We start from the raw sequence: 18842 nt of genomic DNA, 5'->3' as shown, positions 1-18842 counted from the left end.
GCCTCAATTCCATCCTGGAGATTTAATCCATTAGCATCGTATTATGAGACAGAGTTCTCCTGGGAGGGCAGCCAAAAGCAGGGTGGCACAAGAGAAGCATAAAACCCAGCTAACTCTTTTTTGCTTATCAGTTGTTCTCACTTTTGATGTGCATTGGATTTCTTTCTTTCTAGCAGCAGCTGGCTGCATAAGCCCCCAAAAGTCATTCAGTTTTGTTAATGAAGAAAGGAAGGAAGGCAACATACTTGTACATCACAGACCCACAAGAGACTGAATCTGGGGCAGAGGGCCCAAGTGGCATGCTGTGAAGACCGCAGAGTCTGTCTGATGTTAGCGAGAGGGAAGGGGCAAAGGCCAGCTGATGCTGGAGGAAGGGCAAAGGCAAGGAATTTCCCCCAATTCACATTTTTCCCCCTAAGCAAAAACATCTTTACAATCTGCTAATTTGGAAATGTGAGGAAATGTATTTTGCTTCAACCTATGGACAATTACTTATTTTTTAAAGAGTATTTAAATTTGCTGTATCAAAGTTCTTTTAAGTCTTGTGGAAAATATAACTCTGTGGCTCATATGATTGTGTTTTATTCTCCACTATGAATTATTTAGAGCATCCTCTCTTTTAAGTGTATACCAAAACATCATTAGAGGTTATCTAATAGCCAGCTCATCATTTCATTCCCCCATTGAGGCTTGTGGGCCAATTTTCACCCTGTTATACTCTCCAGAATAATGACACTAATTTGGGATCTTGCTGTGGAATTAAATGCTTATACAGATCCCACCCCCTCTGAGACCATAAACATCTGCCATAACATTTCTTATAGCCAAATAACCCTACTATTACCGGGATGACTGAGAAACCATGAGCGGAATAAAAGAGCTTAGGTACTGGCAGAAGTGTTCTGGGAAATACCGTATTGCCAGTGGTTTGTGGTCTGAAAAGTTTTCACACCATTCCAAATAACCATTCCATTATCCTTAGATTCTCCATTATTGTTTTCTAATCTCAAGGATGAAACTGTATTAGGCAACCATTTAGACTCTGAGATAGTTGTAGACCTTCTTAAGAAGTGTTTACAACCGTTGTTTTCATGCTGATAATATGTTACATATGTTGGTCCTGGATTATGTACATACACTTTCTAGGTCCTTTATGTGCATTATCTCAATCATCACGCTGACCTCGTGAGGTGGTTATTATTTCTTTTTTACCATTTTACCAATGAGAAAACTGAAACTGAATAAATTGTCAAACCACACTGTGTGTCCAATAAAAAGCCCACCCAAAACACCAAAATACAAACTCACTCTGTCTGGCTCCAGAGCTCCTGCATGTGCCCGTGCACTGCCTCTAGATAATCTTCAGTGACCCTCCCCTTGGGTACAGAGCAGACAGCAAAAAAAATAAATGTAAGAGGATCGGAGGTAGACTTAAGTCCTAAGAAGAAACAAAGCAAAATAAGACCATAGACAGGGATGAGGTGGTGAGATAGAAAATTTCTTAGTCAGGGAAGACTTTTTATAAGGTTTTGAGGTAGAGCAGTCTAGAGAGCCAGCTGACCATGGCAGAGAGTACTTTCTAGGTAAGGTTTTCATTCTTGGAGAAATGAACTGCCCCCCCACCCCCCGATAATTAGAACGGACTTTATGCAAAGGGCTCAATCATGTAGGTGGTAGAATGGGCAGAGGTTACAATACCACAGCCCCCGATCCCTACTGGTCTCTCATCAAGCCCTTCATCTCTTGTCCCATCCTTTTCTTCCAGACTGCTTTCCTATGAGGTCTTCTCTCTTTCCAGAATGCTTGCTTCTTCTCCTCTCACGTTATGCCAGTACCAACCCTTCCTAGCTCCCTTGCTAGTGCATATCCCTTCTCTCTTCCCTCACTTTCTTGGCCTCTCCATCCAGAATTTGGAACACTGCCCATGACATTCACTTAGCTGGCCTTTTGTACTTTCTGATAACTCCAGTGTTTGTCTTACATCTGGGTGGCTTTCTCTTCCATCCTCCTCCACTTTAGCAAACCCTCCACCTTGCCCTATCCCACTATTTGTTAGCAGATGACTTTGCCCCTATACTTTTCTGAGAAAACCTAGATCATCATGAATGTACTTTAACTTCTCATTTCCATTTTAATAATTATCTCGATCCTTACTCCCTCTAAATCCTTTGATCAATGTATCTCTTTTCCCAACCAAAACAAATATTTTCACCTGAGCTCTCGATCACATTTACCTCCTACTCCGTAGCTGTAGTCTTTTAAATACTCTTTCTGTCTTCTGACTCTTTCTCCAAAGACTCTTTTATATTTAAAAATATTCTTTTGGGGGCACCTGGGTGGCTCAGATAATTAAGCACCCAACTCTTGATCTCAGTTCAGGTCTTGATCTCAGGGTCAAGCCCCTCGCTGGGCTCTGTGCTGAGTGTGAAGCCTACTTAAAAAAAAAAAAAAAAAATTCTTTCTTTATTTTTATGTTTCCTTTTTTTTTTATTTTTTTTTAACGTTTATTTATTTTTGAGACAGAGAGAGACAGAGCATGAACAGGGGAGGGTCAGAGAGAGGGAAACACAGATTCTGAAACAGGCTCCAGGCTCTGAGCTGTCAGCACAGAGCCCGACACGGGGCTCGAACTCTCGGACCGCGAGATCATGACCTGAGCCGAAGTCGGCCGCTTAACCGACTGAGCCACCCAGGCGCCCCTATGTTTCCTTTCTAAATGTAGTATGCACTCATTGTCTGCACTTTCACACCTACCATTCGTTCAATGCACTGCAACTGCCCTCATCATGCTAAACAAAAAACGTGGGCCAGGTCATCCATGCCTACCCAGTAGCTAACTCAAATCTTTGTCCCTACGTTCAATTACCCTTTGTGCAGCTTTTATCACTACTGGCCATTTTTCTTCCCTTGGTTTACCTAACATCACTGTCTCCTGGCTCTTTGCCTGCATCTCTGATTATTCCTTCTTGGTTTCATTTGAGTGCTTCTTTTTCTCGCTTCATCCTTTAATTGTCAGTGTGTTCCAGACCATCTCTTTTCCTTTTACACTTTCTTTTGGGTAATGGCACAGCCATCCCCTTGGCTTTGCCATTATGCTAATGACTTCCACATCAATATCTTCCCCCTAGATATCTCTTGTATATGTTACATCAGCAAATCTAAGTTTCAAGTGGGTGTCTCTCTTTGGATATACTTCAGATTCCTGCAGTTCCCTCAACATATCTGAAACTAAGTAAAATGCCTTCGAGCCATCCCAGGTTTCTCTTAACCCTTAGCCCTTCTCCTTCTACCTTCTCCCTGTGCCATCTCCAACCCCATGTCTTTAGGGAATGAATATCGTTGATTCTATTAATTTTATATTTTTTATATTTGTCTCCTACTCCCTGTCTCCTCTGCCTCTTACTTTGGTTTAGGACATTGTTCTCTTCTGCCTGATCTTCCCTAGCCTTGATCTCTTTAGTCAACACTCCACACTATTGCACAAGTGATTTTTTGAAAATATAAGATAGCTGATATAACTCCCATGCTCTAAAGTCTTCAGTGATTCCTCACTGCTGGCACAAAGTCCATACTCCTTAGAAAAGCGTATCCTAGGATCCTGATCTAAGCTTCTGCTTGGTTCACACAGTGTAATGTAAGGTTTGGAAATATGACAGCCTCATTTTGAAGCCTATCTAGTAACTTTTGTTCTTTCTGAAATTTAGTAAAAAAAAAAAAAAAAAATTAGTAAAAAAAAAAAAAATGGCTTTCAAAGAAGAGATATATTATGGGCCCCTGGGTGGCTCAGTCAGTTAAGACTCCTAATCCTGATTTCAGCTCGGGTCATGATCTCAAAGTTCGTGGGTTCAACCCCCACACCAGGCTCTGCACTGACAGTATGGAACCTGCTTGGGATTCTCTGTCTCTCTCTCTCCCTCTGCCCTTCCTCTGCTCATATTCTCTCTCTCTCTCTCTCTCTCTCTCTCTCTCTCTCTCTCTCTCAAAAATAAATAAATAAATAAATAAATAAATAAATAAATATTCAAAGAAGAGATATATTAAAGTCTAAAAAATGTTGAAGTATATTTAATTAGAAGGTGTTCAGTTTGGCAAGACAGACTGAGAAGAGTTAGGTCAAATTTGGAAAGTGTGATATTATAAGAAGCAGGATATGGAATGAAAAGGTAAGAAGGGTTTTCAGAATGGAATTCTGTTCTACATATTATTTAAAGACGCTGTTGTTCCTGTACTATATATAAAAAGAGTACCACTTCAAACAATTCCATTTCTAAAATATTCCCAGTTGTTATTCCTCACTCCATGTAGGCAAGTATAGTCTCCTGTTATGATAAAAATTTTATTAACCAAGCTATCTACTAAAGATTTTATGTAGCAAATTCTTTCTTATTACCTCAAGATTTATTGTTGAATTTGGGCCAGCCAAGAAAAATGTTATAGTCACTTCTCCAAAGATAGTTGTAAACCAGATATTCTGGCCAAATTGTTCTAATTTTGAAATCATAGTCATATATTTTACAGTTAAATTCTTCTTTATAAGCTCTCTATAGGCTCTTAGGAGCATACAGAATTAATTATAAATTCTCATTAATTGTTTAGTATTTATAAATCACTTTAAATAATAAAGAGAGGTATCTTTATGCTAAACATCTTACATAAATGAAGCAAATATGACAAAATATTGACATTTATTGGATCTAGGTTGAGGAGGGAGATAGAAATGGTATTTAGTGTCCTATTCTTTATACATTTATGTTTGACAAATTTTATAATGAGAATTATAATATAATGATGATATTCTCAGACCTTTCTAAGTATAAGGATTGCTATATGGGGGCCTCTGTGTTACCTATTAACACAGATTCCAAGTGGATGAATGCATTGTCCATTCTAACACGATATCATTTTGTGTAAAATCATTAACTTTGACTAAGTGAGAATAAAAAGTTTTGATGGTCTTCATGGGTAATGTTTTCTGTATATTATGAAATAATTATTTTATTTCCCCAGGACTTTTCAGCATGGCATGGATGACTCTGCTTCAAATTCCATGAAACCATTTTTTAAGCAACCATTACATTGGTTTTCTTGCATATCACATTTCTACCCTTCTTTACTCAGGTGAGAACCTCTAAATGCTTTACTGTGTAAAATTCGGTGATTTCTTTCAAGTTTAGGAGAAACTTTTACTCATTGAGGGAAATGCATCTCACAAAAAGAACTTACAAAATTTTATATTATATAGGTAAGTAAAAAGTATTACTTCTTTTTTTATTAGCTCAAGAATCCAGGATACAAACTACATAATCATTTACTAACATAGTTTTACTGATATAATGGCAAATTGTTAATTTTTGGAATTTAGTGGTTCTAATTGCTTAGCCATCTTACAATTTATCCTTTTTGATCTATGACTGGGGATTTGACAGTACTACAACTAAGTATCAAAAAAAAAAAAAGACAGCAAAACTGGATAATTCATTTAACTAACTCAGAGCCTTAGGTAAAAGTTGAGAGAGGAGAAACTTTAAAATTAAGAATAGGGTCTTTAACTTTTATTATTTAATTAACAGCATTTAAACATAAGAAAAATCATTTAAAGCATGAAATATACTTCCAGAATAATCTGATGACATTTGGTGGCATTATATAGAGTGTCAGTTTGATTCTTCACTGAATATATCATTGGAGAGGACCTTTGCTTGGTATCTGTGAATAAATATATCATGTGTAGCTGAAGGAGATATTGTTAATCACCATACATTCTTGATGCACCTTGGAAATACACTATCCATGATTTCACTCTCTAAATTTACTGAGTGTATCTCACTCTTGAGGAACAAGAGTCATACCCAGGAATAAGGGTGTGTAAACCTCCTACACAAAGTCTCCATAAATACAATAGATATACCCTGTTGACCTATTAAGTTGCTGTCTCCGTATAGGTAATGGGGAATCCGAGGTCAGTGACCCATAAGACTCTATATTCAAGTGTATTTTTGTTACTTCACTTACAAATAAAACATTTTCACCATCTCTGATTAACTCCTTATGATTGATTCCTAGAAATGGAATGCCCTCAGTACCCTGTCATTTCAGTACTGAGCAGCTTGCATGTAAATAGACTCTTATGTCATTGAAAAGCAAAGAGCTGACTCTTTAAAATTCATTATTGCACAAATAAGAAGTTGCTTTAATCTTTTAGTAGTATCACTTTCATCTTAATCTATAACCATTGATCTATAATCTATATGCTGTAGAGCCTACATCCTATATATCCTATAGACCTAGGTCCTAGGTCTATAATCTATGCTCTCTAACCATCTATAACTTTAGGCATTGCTCTATAAGACTTGCCCTTCAGGGTCGCTCAGCCTAGAAAGAGGCCTGGAAAGTCAGCATGGCAATGGGTTTATCTTTCAAACAGCTACTTCTTATGTTTAACTTCTTTCTTTCTTCTATACCTGCAGCAAGTATAAATGTAATAAGACTTTTCTTTCTGTCTGCTTCTGTGTAGTAATCAATCTCCACTATTATCCAACACAGACATTAGCACATGAGGGTCACTACTTAGTCACTACTCAGAAATGCAGTTTGGTACACGCTTTCTGGAGGACTTTTTAGTAAGCTGTGTCAAAAACCTTAAAAATATTTATTCCCCTTGACCCAGAAATTTCTAGGAATCAATCATAAGGAATTAATCAGAACTGCTGATGAAGCTTTATATGTGAGGATATCTGCGGAAACATTATTTCTGAAAGACAAAAAATGGAAATGAATGTCCCACAATATAGAATGAGACAAGTCAATTATAGGACAGTCATATGATACACTACTATGGAGTCATTAAAAGGGTTGATATTGAAAAATATTAAAATGACAAATAATTATGATTTATAGTTAAAGGGAAGCTACAGTTAGTGATTATGACATCAAAACTGGCCCAGTTTTTCAAATGATAACTATATACCAGACATTCTAGGTGCTTCATGCACATTGTCTCTTTTAAATATCTCACCAGTCTGTGTGTATTCCTGTGCTTCTTTCATGAAGAGTACAGTGATGTGTAAGTAACGACTTTCTGAAGACATCAAAGCTGGGAGGCGGACGGTGAACCTAAGCTTCTCAACTAGAGAGCACATATTCAGAAAGATGTTAACAGGTGTGCGTGAAACGTCTAAGATTGTCAGTTATTTACTATGTAAAGACTCTTTTATGGGGCTCTTACATACTAATCTATAGTGTTTATGTCCAGGGGAAGGATCTAGTGTGTGGATTCCTCAAGCTTGCTGGATGTGAGACCCATGTTTCCCAGGGGATGAACAGTTATTGGAAAGTGGGATAGAATTGAAAGTGTTGAACTATGCCATATTATTTACATATAGCATTAAAAAGTATGTATAGAGGGGTGCCTGAGTGACTCAGTCAGTTGAATGTCTGACTCTTGATTTTGGCTCAGGTCATGATCTCACAGTTCTTGAGTTCACGCCCTGCATCAGGCTCTGAGCTGACTACACGGAACCTCCTTGAGAGTCTCTCTCTCCCTCTCTCTCTGTTCCTACTCCCACGTACTGTCTCTCTTGCTTTCTCCATCTTTCTCTCTCAAAAACAAATAAACCTAAATAAACAAACAAAAAAAAAAAACTTTAAAAAAGCATGTATGTAAAAACAAATCTTGAAAGGATATATGCTAGGGAGCTTATAGTTTTTATCTTTATATGGTAGGATTGCAAGCAATTTTGATTTTTATATGTATCATTTTACCTATTTTCTGTATTTCATATAATGAAAACAATTTAATTTTACAGATCTTCCTGGACTAGTGATGGGGTTACATCCTGATGACCTCATCATAAGTTTGAAAATATTGTTAAGTCACAAATGCATTTAATGTGCCTAAACTACGAATCATCATAGCTCAGCCTTACCTACCTTAAACGTGGTGCGAACACTCACATTAGCCTACAATTGGACAAAATCATCTAACACAAGCCTATTTTATAACAAAGTGATGCATATCTCATGTAATATCTTGACTATTTACTGAAAGTGAAAAATGGAATGGCTGAACGGGTACAGAGTGGTTGTGAGCATCTGGGTTGTTCACCCCATGACCGCACGGCTGCCCGAGCTGCTGCTCTCTGCCACCACCCAGCTCCATATTGTACAGCATATTGCTAGCCCGGGGAAAGATCTAAGTTCAAAACTTGATGTGCGGTTTCTACTAAAAGCCTATTGTTTTCACACCATCATAAAGCTAAAAAATCGTAAGTCGAACCATCGAAAGTCAGGACCGTCTTTATTAATATAAATTTTTTTTAACAAAAAGAAACCCATTTTTTATTGCTTTTTTGTTCACATGGCTTATCCTATAATCTCTATGCAGATGATTTCCAGCTTTGCGTCTCTAGCTCTAAGCACTTACCTTTACCCTCAACATTATATGTCTGGCTGCTCGTATTTCTCAAATGACCCACTGTATTACTGGAGATCTACTATGATGTCCTCAACTGATCCTTCCTTCCAATCTTCCCTTGTCCTTTCTGCATGGTGTCTTTTGTATTAGGAGTGTCATCATTCTGAAACACATGTAGGGTAGCAATCTTGATTATAGTTTCCATACTGAGCTGGTTCTTTGCCTGTTCCTTGTGTATTATCAGGTTCAGTTGATTTTTTCTTGACTGTTCTCTTAGAACCATCCTTTCTCTCCAACCCATTACACCAAGCTTAGTCCATCTGAATACTATTTAACATGTTTCAAGTACTGTTTTCATTATATCACTCTCCTGCTCAAAAATCTGTTGTAGCTTCCGCTTGGCCCACAGGGCTGGCTCATTTTCTGGAGCACCCAACAGCTTTCTCTACTCCAGTTGTTAGTCTCTCTTGTCTTTAAGACACACTTACTCCATACTTTTCACTTTTATTATTTTTTATTCTCAGCTTCAGACCTTCATTAGTTTCTTTTCTTGTAATACCTTTATTCTCCTTTTTGCCTTTCTAAATTCTCCATACAAGGTACAGGATGAGCTCTCCTACCATGAAGGCAATACTCCCTGATAATTATTCTCTAACAGGTCCACAGAATATGCCCAGAAAGACAGGATCCATGTGACCTGAGATCTAACACTTTTAGAACAGTGGAATAGTCACAGGAACCCAGAGAAGCAATGAAAATATTTCAAAATAACTCAACATATTGATTCATACTTGTGACACATTGCAGTGTGAATTCCTAGACCACCATCATGTGACATTAAAAATCTCCACCTTTAATGGGGCACCTGGGTGGCATAGTTGGTCAAGCATCCAACTTTGGCTCAGATCACAATCTCATGGTTTGTGAGTTCGAACACCACGTCGGGCTCTGTGCTGATAGCTCTCCGAGCCTGGAGCCTGCTTCGTATTCTGTGTCTCCCTCTCTCTCTGCCCCTCCTCTGCTTGCGCCCTGTCTCTCAAAAATGAATAAATGTTAAAAAAAATTTTTTTTAATCTCCACCTTTCCATCCATTTCCCTCACATACACCTGCTGTTTCTGTATGTTTTTTCACCCCCAAATTATTCTTCAAAACTCCATTCCTCACTTTAGCAACTAAAATGAACTGTTCAGGGAAACACATGGGTTGGATGATGCTAAACTAAAAATATATTAGGCTTTTCTTTTTTAGAAAAGGTACGTCTGAGGGTAGAGGTGACTGAAATATCTAGTATTATGAAGGATCTTAGTAACTTATTCACCTATTTGCTTATTTATTTGCACATGTGCATTGTTTTAGAAAGGATTTAAGTTGGTCTTTAACAAGTATTAAATATATTAGGATAATGAATTAAAAGTAGGTGAGAAGGAAGAAGCAAAGCAAGGAGGAGGACATGAAATTAAGACTTAAAATAAGAGTTACAAATGCATACACAGTTGTATGGACCATCAATTTGTCTGTAGGATTACTAGCAAAAGCCCATGAAGTATATAAATTGGTAAAAATAGAATGTTTCATGTTCTCCCAGAATCCCTGGAATAGAGTTTAGAAGAGTCTGCTTTAGGGAAAATAAATGTATTTTCAAAGCAGTAAGTGAAATGTACTGTATTCATTATCCCTAGCACTGGCATAGGCTAACAATGTGAGTTGATTTAGAAAGGGTAATCAGTTTCATACTAGATTAAACTGAGGCATGTGGAGAATATATTAATCTCAAGGTTAATACTATGACACCATACTGTGCTTTCATATAAATGTTCAAGGAAGAATACCATCTTAGTCAATTATGCCATTATATTATAATGCTTTTTATTATTTTCCAAACTTTCATCTTCTTGTGGTTCTTTAAATATTTCCTAATATTTTTCCAGTCTTCCTTACCTAAGTAGGTCATAACTGCACACTGAAACCAAGTAACGTAATCAGTGTGAGTAAACAGCCCATTCATTTTACACTGCTCATTTTCTTTTATGATGACAACATGATGTTTGGATTTGTGGCCAGTCCATTCTGAGCTGCCGATATTTCTTTCCACTCTGCTTTTGTTTCTATTATTTTTTTACACAGTGTAATCCTGTTTTATATTTATATACATTTTTCCCTCCCTAAATATATTAACTTTTGGCTTCATTATATTATATGCTTTGTGGGTCTTTCCTTTTATCCAGTTCACCAAGAGATGTTTATTCATTTTCTCAATAAATGCATTTAAAATGTTTTCTCCAAGTAAGGCACTGTGCTAGGTGTTAACGGTGAGGAAAGAGGTAGACAATGAAGTTGGAGACAAAGCCCCTTTCCTCAAATAACTACACATACCATTAACCACTTCTTCCATCTTGAGATGCTCTCCCAATTCTTCCTGACATATTCTCCCAATCTTCTTCCTCCTTTTCTGTTGCTTTTTCTCTGTCTCCTTTGCCAGTTCATCTCCCTAGATAGACCTGGCCATGAAATATCGAACGTCTTTAGTGTTCTGTTGCAGAACTTTTCCAGGTGAACTGAAACATGCCTGTGGCTTCCTGTACTCCTTGTGTGCCCTCAGATTCAAGTCTCTAATTTTTACCTCTCCTGGGACTACAGACCCGTATATCCATGGGTGCCAGCCATACCTGAATGCCTTCCTGAAGGTTGCACCTGGTGATCACAAAGACACCTCAAACTCAAAATGACCAAAATTGGACTTAGGATATTCTCCTCCAAACTGCTCCCCTTCTTTTATTCCCTGTTTAGATGATGGTACCTCTATGCAGTTGTACAAGCCAGAGACATGGGAGACAACCTGAATACCTCCCTCTTTCTCTCCTACTGTATCCAGTCCATTGCTAAGTCTCATTTACTTTAACCCCTAGTATTTGCTGTCCATTGCCCACCTTTGCGTTAGTCCTAACAATCATCTTTCTCCTCAGTAACTGCAGTGACCTCTTAGTTTTCTTCCTATATGTATGTTGACTCCTATGTCCAATGTTTTCTGAACTGCAGCCAGAGATTCCTTAAATCCAAATCTATTTTCAAAACCAAATTTTTATCATTTCACATTCATGGCTTAAAAACTTTCCATGAATTCTTCTGTGTCCTTAAGTGTAAACAAAAACATTTAGCATCCTATAAGACTTACGTAGGTGTGGCATACCCACCTCTGCAACCTCTTCTGACACCATACTATCCTGTGATTCTGCTCTGCAGACATTAGCCTTTTTACATTTCTTTGTTGTGCCACGCTCCTTTCTGCCACAGGATCTTTGCACATGCTTTTCCCCTTTCCCTGAGATGTCTTTATTCTCTTTCACCTAGTTAATATCAACTTATCTTCATATCTCAGCTCCAGTGTGACCTCTGTATGGAAGCCTTTTATCAACCACAAAAACTGGTTCACTTCTCACTGCATCTTCTTTTTCTTTTTAATGTTTATTTATTTTTGAGAGAGAGAGAGATACAGAATGTGAGTGGGGATGGGGCAGAGAGAGAGGGAGACACAGAATCTGAAGCAGGCTCCAGGCTCCAAGCGGTCAGCTCAGAGCCCGATGCAGGCCTCAAACCCACGAACTGCGAGATTATGACCTGAGCCAAAGTCGGACGCTTAACCAACTGAGCCACCCAGGCGCCCCTCACTGCATTTTCTAAAAGCATCTTTTTTGCTTTTCCTTCATCAAGTTTTTATGGTTGTAATTTTATCTTTATTTGTATGGTCATTTAAACTATACATATATTCTTCACTAAGTTCTGTAATACAGTGACTGTTTTTGCTTACTGTTGTGTATACATGACCTAGCAGGTAGAAATCAGCCAGCAAATAGTAGTTGAATGAATAAGTGAATGAAGGAACACATGAATCATTATAATATTGTTTCAGATATTGCCAGGCTAAATGGTACATGGAGCTCTTTTCAAACATTTGATTTGAATGGTAAAGCGCAGGCACAGGAAGCATGGTCTTATTGAGGAGGTGGCTTCTAGTATCCTTAGGATAAAACATCTGGGGAGGAAGACAAAAAAGAGTTTTGGTTTCCCAGCTGCTTCTGACAGCCTGTTCCACAGGACTCAGGAAAAGAGCTTAGAGATCTTGTACTCTGATGAGGTGCCAAGCTTTGACTTGGAGCCAACAGTCAGGGAAGGAGAAATGAGAGCCTTTTAACACCAAAGCTCTTAAGTGGTTGTTCCAGAGTGTGAGCGAACAAGCACCTGGATCATTGAAAAGGTTTTTTAGAAAGTCGCATGTCTGTGGATCCGTTATTAAAAGAAGCTAAAATGTCCAATGAACTAGTTACTTGATATATCTAGATATTTATTCATATCTTCCCTTTTCTATTATGGTTTAAAGGTATTATGTAAATGAGAATATAGCGTTAGAGCCAGCAATGAGATAATAGAATGGGTTTTCACATGAGACAGACATGATTTATAGACTTTTATAGTTTTGTGATCTTGGAAAATTATTTAACTTATATGAACTTCAGTCTCCTTGTATAGGAAATATTTATATTTTGGAGGAAAAGTTAAAACATACATACAGTACAATTTTACTGATCTACTTGCAAACAGCTTGCAATACTTCTTCCATCTTGAAACATCTTCCTTCCTTGACTTCTGAGACGCTCTCCTACGAGAGTCGTGAGGATTAATTAAATGAGCTAACATGCCTCATCACATCAGTACTTACTAAACAGTCATTCGGTACTGCTGTGCTCGTATATGTTTCAGAAAGTGGCAGATTTTATCAGTTACCCAAACATATGAAAATGAATCTTCATAAATGTGTAAAGTGAATAGAATATTGAACCACTTTCTTACTGAGCCTCAGTTATCTGAAACGTGATGCCAAGGGAGACATTTCTTGAACTCCTTGTAACAGGCATTTATTATCTGGTAGACAGGGACCAATAACAATTAAAGGTGCTAGAGAGCTAACTTCTGCTCCTCAAAATGGATGACTGAGTGATTCAGTAGTGTCCAGTGTCTCGTGACTCAGTCGCTAAATTAGCACTTCAAGGGGAGTCCAAAAGTGATGGTTGATATGTAGAAATATTAAAATTAGATTTTATATATTTTAAGAAGTAGCATACACTAACCTATGTAATATTAAAGTGTGGATCTGGGCTATGAGTTTTGGATACTAATATCTTTGGGTGATTTGGGGGAAATGGGGTCATCCCAACTAAAAAGTTTAATTTTGCTAAAATCAGGACATAACACAGCTCCTCATAGTTTTAACACCTGCCCTCTAATTTGTACACAGATAATGTAGATACAACCAACTGTAAAAAAAATGAGACCCTTTAGAAGTGTAAATCTACCTTAGTGAACAGAATTATTAAAAAGCGAGGCAAATGCTGTATGTAAATGTGCAGGTGAACCTTGTATGATTTCTGTTTATTGAATCACCTTTAATTATAAAGATCATAGAGCCTTGACTTGGGTTTTTTCCCTGAACTATTTTCCTCTGGTACTAAAGTTATTTTCCTAGAGAAAGAAGACAAAATTGCTTTAAATATTTGTATTTACTTATTTACCTAGGAAGATTGTAAAAGATCAGTTTTGGAAAGCCAAGAATAGTACAGTAAAACAGGGCTTCTCTTCTGTTTTTGTTTTCTCACTTGAAGGCTTTTACTGTCCATTTCTCTTTAGTCGTGCCCTTGCCTTTGTTCTCTGAATCATGTAACTTATGGCCTCTGGTATAAATTTGGTCCAGCAATCCATGACAGGAACCATCTGGTTGAAATCAGCTCCTAGATACCTTGAATAACATGGCTCCAATTTGGGAATCAGCCTTGAGACCACAAACTTGATTTTGGGTCAAAAAGATGGTGTCTTCAATCAGGAGGTTGAATAGAATCAAACATGCTCAATGCTGGAAAATATAACTTACTCACCAAATATCAACCAGGTTGAATTGAGAGCAACATGGAGTACAGGAATGAACATGGGTCAGAAAGACCTGGGTTCAAAGTCCAGTAGCTATATTTATTAATTAAATGACCTTTGAGTAGTTTCTCAGTATTCCTGAAACAAAGATTAAGTGAGGTGAATTCAAAGTGTCTCTATGCATGTCTTATTTTAGATTTCCCTAAGAAGCAGACCCAGAGACAAAGATTCAAGTGAAAGTAGTTTATTTTCTAAGTGGAGGAAACCCTGGAAGGGGAGTGGGTAAGTGGGACGAAGAAAGAAAGACAGTAAATAAAGATTCGTGTAATCAAGCCAACTACCGAAGGAATAACCAGAACTTAAACCTTCTGGGGAAATTCCTGGAGCCATTGTGGAAGGCATATATCTCAGCATTATCCCACCAAGGGAGCAAGGATACTGAGGCATTTATATAGCAACTTCCATCAGTCATTGGTTGAAGGCTGCTCTGGGGCTGTTAATTCACTGGCACTTCCAACTTGTCTTGCTGGAAGGCAGAGAAATGCAGGCCAGGTCAAGTGAGTGGTAAGGACAAGAGAATGTGGGGACATTAACAACACCTGCTTTGGTGTACCCCTTACATTACTGAAATCCACTCATTACCCATGTTAATTTCTCTGAGTCTTACCATTGATTCTTCAAGGTGATGCCTGGCTAAAGCAGCTTTAAAAAAAATACTGCAGTAGCGTTAATGGGACAAGCTAGAGTATCTCCTACTACAATTATTCCCGAGTCTGCAAATGATAATCATCATTACATTTTTCTGTGACTTATTCCAACTTCTCCTCACCCTTGACAATCACATCTGCTGAGCTATGTTGCTTGCCCAGTGGAGTCACTGAGACATTCATCCTTGAGGAGTTGAACCCCCGGCTACCATTCCTTTACCAGAATGTTGTTATTTCTGCGTCCTGGTTATGATTATTAACATTCAGGAGGGCATTGAGAGCTGCCCTGGTGAATCCCTTGAGTCACAGACATACTCCTCCCTGCTCTCCTTATGCAATAGCAACTCCATTTCCTCAATAATTAGGGTTCATTACCCTTGCCAATATAATAACTCCTTTCTTTGCCTGCTAGACTGCTGGCATGGGAAGCCACAAATGACCAGATGGCAGCTGTAACATTAAGTTTATTGGGATTCTTGATGGTACCCTGGTAGAGGTGTGTGTACTCCAGCTCACCCCACCATGGAAACCAGAACCTCTACTCCTCCAGGACTTATGGGGAGTTGTGGGAATGGAAAACACAGATTCCCCAAGTGGATCATTAGGAGCACCAGTGAGGGGGGCCCCCTTTTAATTTTACTCTTGACTCCCAGACTCGTGTAGTTTATCTTTTAGGACATAGTACCATATAATGGCTATTGGTTCAAAGTAAATATCAAATCCTGAAGGACAGTGCCCCAACATTGCTGGGTGTTATTCCCAAGATGTGAATTTTAGAGTCCATTCCAATGTGTTCCGAGTCTGACAGCATCTGCATGAAACATATATAGTAGGATCAGTGGATCCCATGGTCATGCAGTCTGAACCTGCTACAGAGCCTTCTCTTGTTCTGTGCCTCATGCACAACCATGGTTGGAAGTCAAGCCCGTACATACTGGCACAGCTAAGTTTTTTTTTTTTTTTAACTTTTTACTACAGTATGAGTTCATACTAAAAAAATTGCAGTAATTACAAGTGAACTACCTGATGAGCTTCCATAAAGTAAACACACCCAAATACAGCTTAGGTTTTGCATGAAGATTCTGTAAAAATAATTTGTTAGTTTCATAACCAGTAATGATTGAACCCTATTATTATATTGCTTCTTACTACTAGGACTTGAAAAATTCTTTAGGGTAATTCATGCCCCAGAAATGTAGCACTTATTAGAGTATAAGCCTAAAAAAACCCAGCCATAAATTCATCTTGTCTCCCAGTATAAGTTTTATGAGTTCCAGTGGATTTATAAATTTTTGTTCTCTTTCTTTGTATTATACTGGAATTCAACATGTACATATTTGAAACAAAAATATAAAATATATATATGTATAAAATTTCCCTTTCTGTCATTTTTTGTGAGGCTAATCTCACATTCACAGCTCTACCAGCTCAAAGGATGAGGGAACATATGCTTCTCCATATGCCCAACACAGACTCCTCAATGCATTTATTACTCGGAGCTTAGTGATTGAGGAATGTTTGTAATATTTTATTTTTCCTCATAGTGAGTCATTCTACTGTACATTTCAAAATCTGTGATAAGTTGAAAGATCCAAGAATTGAGGTACATTTCAACACACAGTTTCCCATCTGGTAAATGAGGGGTTTTATTTATAACCAGGTATTCAGATGTAGTAGTATGAAATGACCTTCAAATTATTTTGTTTTATTACACGTCTAAAGGGCTGAGCAAATACACTAACCCCCTCCAATCCACTCTCCACACTGTAGCCAGATCAGGAAACTCATGTGCCTTAAATTCTTCAACCAGTCCCAGATCCCCACTTTGCCTAATAAGGCCCTCCATGATCTGGCTCCTATCTTCTTCTTCAGCTTGTCTCTCAACAATCCCCTCCTTTTCAATACTCCATCAAACTAAATCTTTCAGTTTATTAAAAGTATCTTTAAATCAGCATTCAACTCAAGTGAAATATATAGGTAGGACATGTTTAAAAATTAACTCACTTTTAATATATAACTTACTACCAACTAGTTACTTTTCATCTATTGAAGCCCAAGCAAGTTCCCAGAAGTCAGCACCTGGGAGTTAGGATGGGAATAGGGACAGCCATTGTGAAGATTTGCTTTAGTGTTTCAGTCAAAGGACTCACCTAGTGTAATCCTTTGGTACTATGTTTGGAACTTCTGCAAGGGCCAGACCAGCCTGGGAGTACCCAAAGTAATTCAGAACTCTTCAACTGAAGGCCTTGATTCCTCTGGCCTGAGAGTTAAGTTTAACTCCCCGCTTCTCTCTTCAGCACCCACCTAGGACAGGAGTTTTCCTGGCAAGGTGACCAATCAATTACCCAAGGAATTTCTGTGTTTTAAGTTATGTTATCAGAGAATCTCACTTTGGGTGGGTCCAAAGTTCATGTAAGGCTGAAGGATTTTGCATCATAATGTTGTGAGATGCCACACAAGCCAACCCAAGCCAAACCAAGGGAAGGTGCTTTGAAATTTCATTTTATATCTTCAGATCCTCTCACTGCTCAAATCAGCCTTGTGACAAAGTATCTTCTTTTTTAAAAAGAGTTTGCCTACCCATCTGTGAGCATATGAGTCAATCAGTTAACATTTACAGTGCCCTTAAATGAGCTTAGTGTGCTGGTGGGAGCTTTGGGGTTATAAAACGAGCATCCCGACAAGGCCTGACTCTGAGTGGACAGATAAAGCTTTACTTGATGAAATAATAAAGTGCTAAAATGTGTATAATTGCCATAAGTGCTTTAATTTAGAGTGATAGAAACTCCTATGAAGAGAAATTTTTAGTGAAGACTGAACAGAGAAAGTGATGTTTTTGCTGCAAATTGAGGGATGGGTGGGATTAAGGTAAGTAAAGTGTTGTGAGGACTTCATTGCATGGGTGGCAGCCAAGGTGGACCTGTAAGGGCACAAAGGCACAGACAGAAGAGAAATGATATCAAGTAGGCCTGCCCCTACTGCCAGTGCTCCAGAAAGTACTGCCTACCACAGTGGTTCTCACACCCAAGAGGGCGTCATATTCCATTAAAACACAGATTTCTGGGACCCACCGCAGAATTTCTGATAGGATGAGGCCTGGGAATTTGCATTTTAAACAAGTTCTCAGTTGATGCTGCTGGTGCTGGTCCAGGGCCCAACCTTTGAAAACCACTGGCTTGAGTAAACTGGTAACTGGTTGGTTCACTACTCAGTAAATGTCATCTGGGAATTATGCGACAAATCGTCTCTCTCAGCAATACCCTTTGTTCTGCTTCTTTCTGCTCCTAAGCATATGGTGTTCTCATTCACACCTTTCCATTTCAGTCACATCGTTCCTTCCCAATGCCACCCTATTCCCACAACCCTTATGGTCGCAACCAGATTGAGTTCGATCATTTCCTGCCTTTTCTGTTGTTGTGGTTGTAAGCTGATTTCGGATGTTGTGATCTTCAGCCAATCTAAACTTTGAGATCTTAAAAGGAAAAAGTGAATAATGTTATCAGTTTTCAGTTTCTACTTTTACTTCCTTATCTCTTGCCAATTCATTGGTAAATTAATGTAGTAATGTGGAGACCTGATTTTGATTTTCTATTCAACACTGATAATTACTTCCCAAGTAGAAGTCTATTTGCCTTGGATTTATTTCTCTTTGATGAAATGATTACCCAAGTAGGTAGCAGTGTGACTGTTACAGTGGCTCTGATAATTGCATGTTGATTTAAGGCTTTACTATTAAATAATTAGATTACAGTTGACCCTTGACAGAAGCTTTGAATTCCTTTAGTTTTATCAGCAATCACAGTAC

At 38.2% G+C, this 18842-nt stretch overlaps 1 protein-coding gene across 9 annotated transcripts in view; it reads left to right on the top strand.

Annotated features, from left to right (window-relative positions):
* KIAA0825 (KIAA0825 ortholog) overlaps nucleotides 1–18842 on the top strand; it is a 293878-nt gene that overhangs the window by 135035 nt on the left and 140001 nt on the right. For all 9 annotated transcript variants that reach the window (XM_042943406.1, XM_042943366.1, XM_042943346.1 and 6 more), the window contains one exon: nucleotides 5008–5118. In XM_042943406.1, coding sequence (XP_042799340.1) covers nucleotides 5008–5118 — 111 coding nt within the window. The remainder of the gene's footprint in view (nucleotides 1–5007; nucleotides 5119–18842) is intronic.

This window comes from Panthera leo, chromosome A1, assembly GCF_018350215.1.
Source record: "Panthera leo isolate Ple1 chromosome A1, P.leo_Ple1_pat1.1, whole genome shotgun sequence".
Taxonomy (NCBI): Eukaryota; Metazoa; Chordata; class Mammalia; order Carnivora; family Felidae; genus Panthera; species Panthera leo.
Note: the sequence above shows the minus strand (reverse complement) of the source record. Positions and strands in the feature narration are given on the sequence as shown.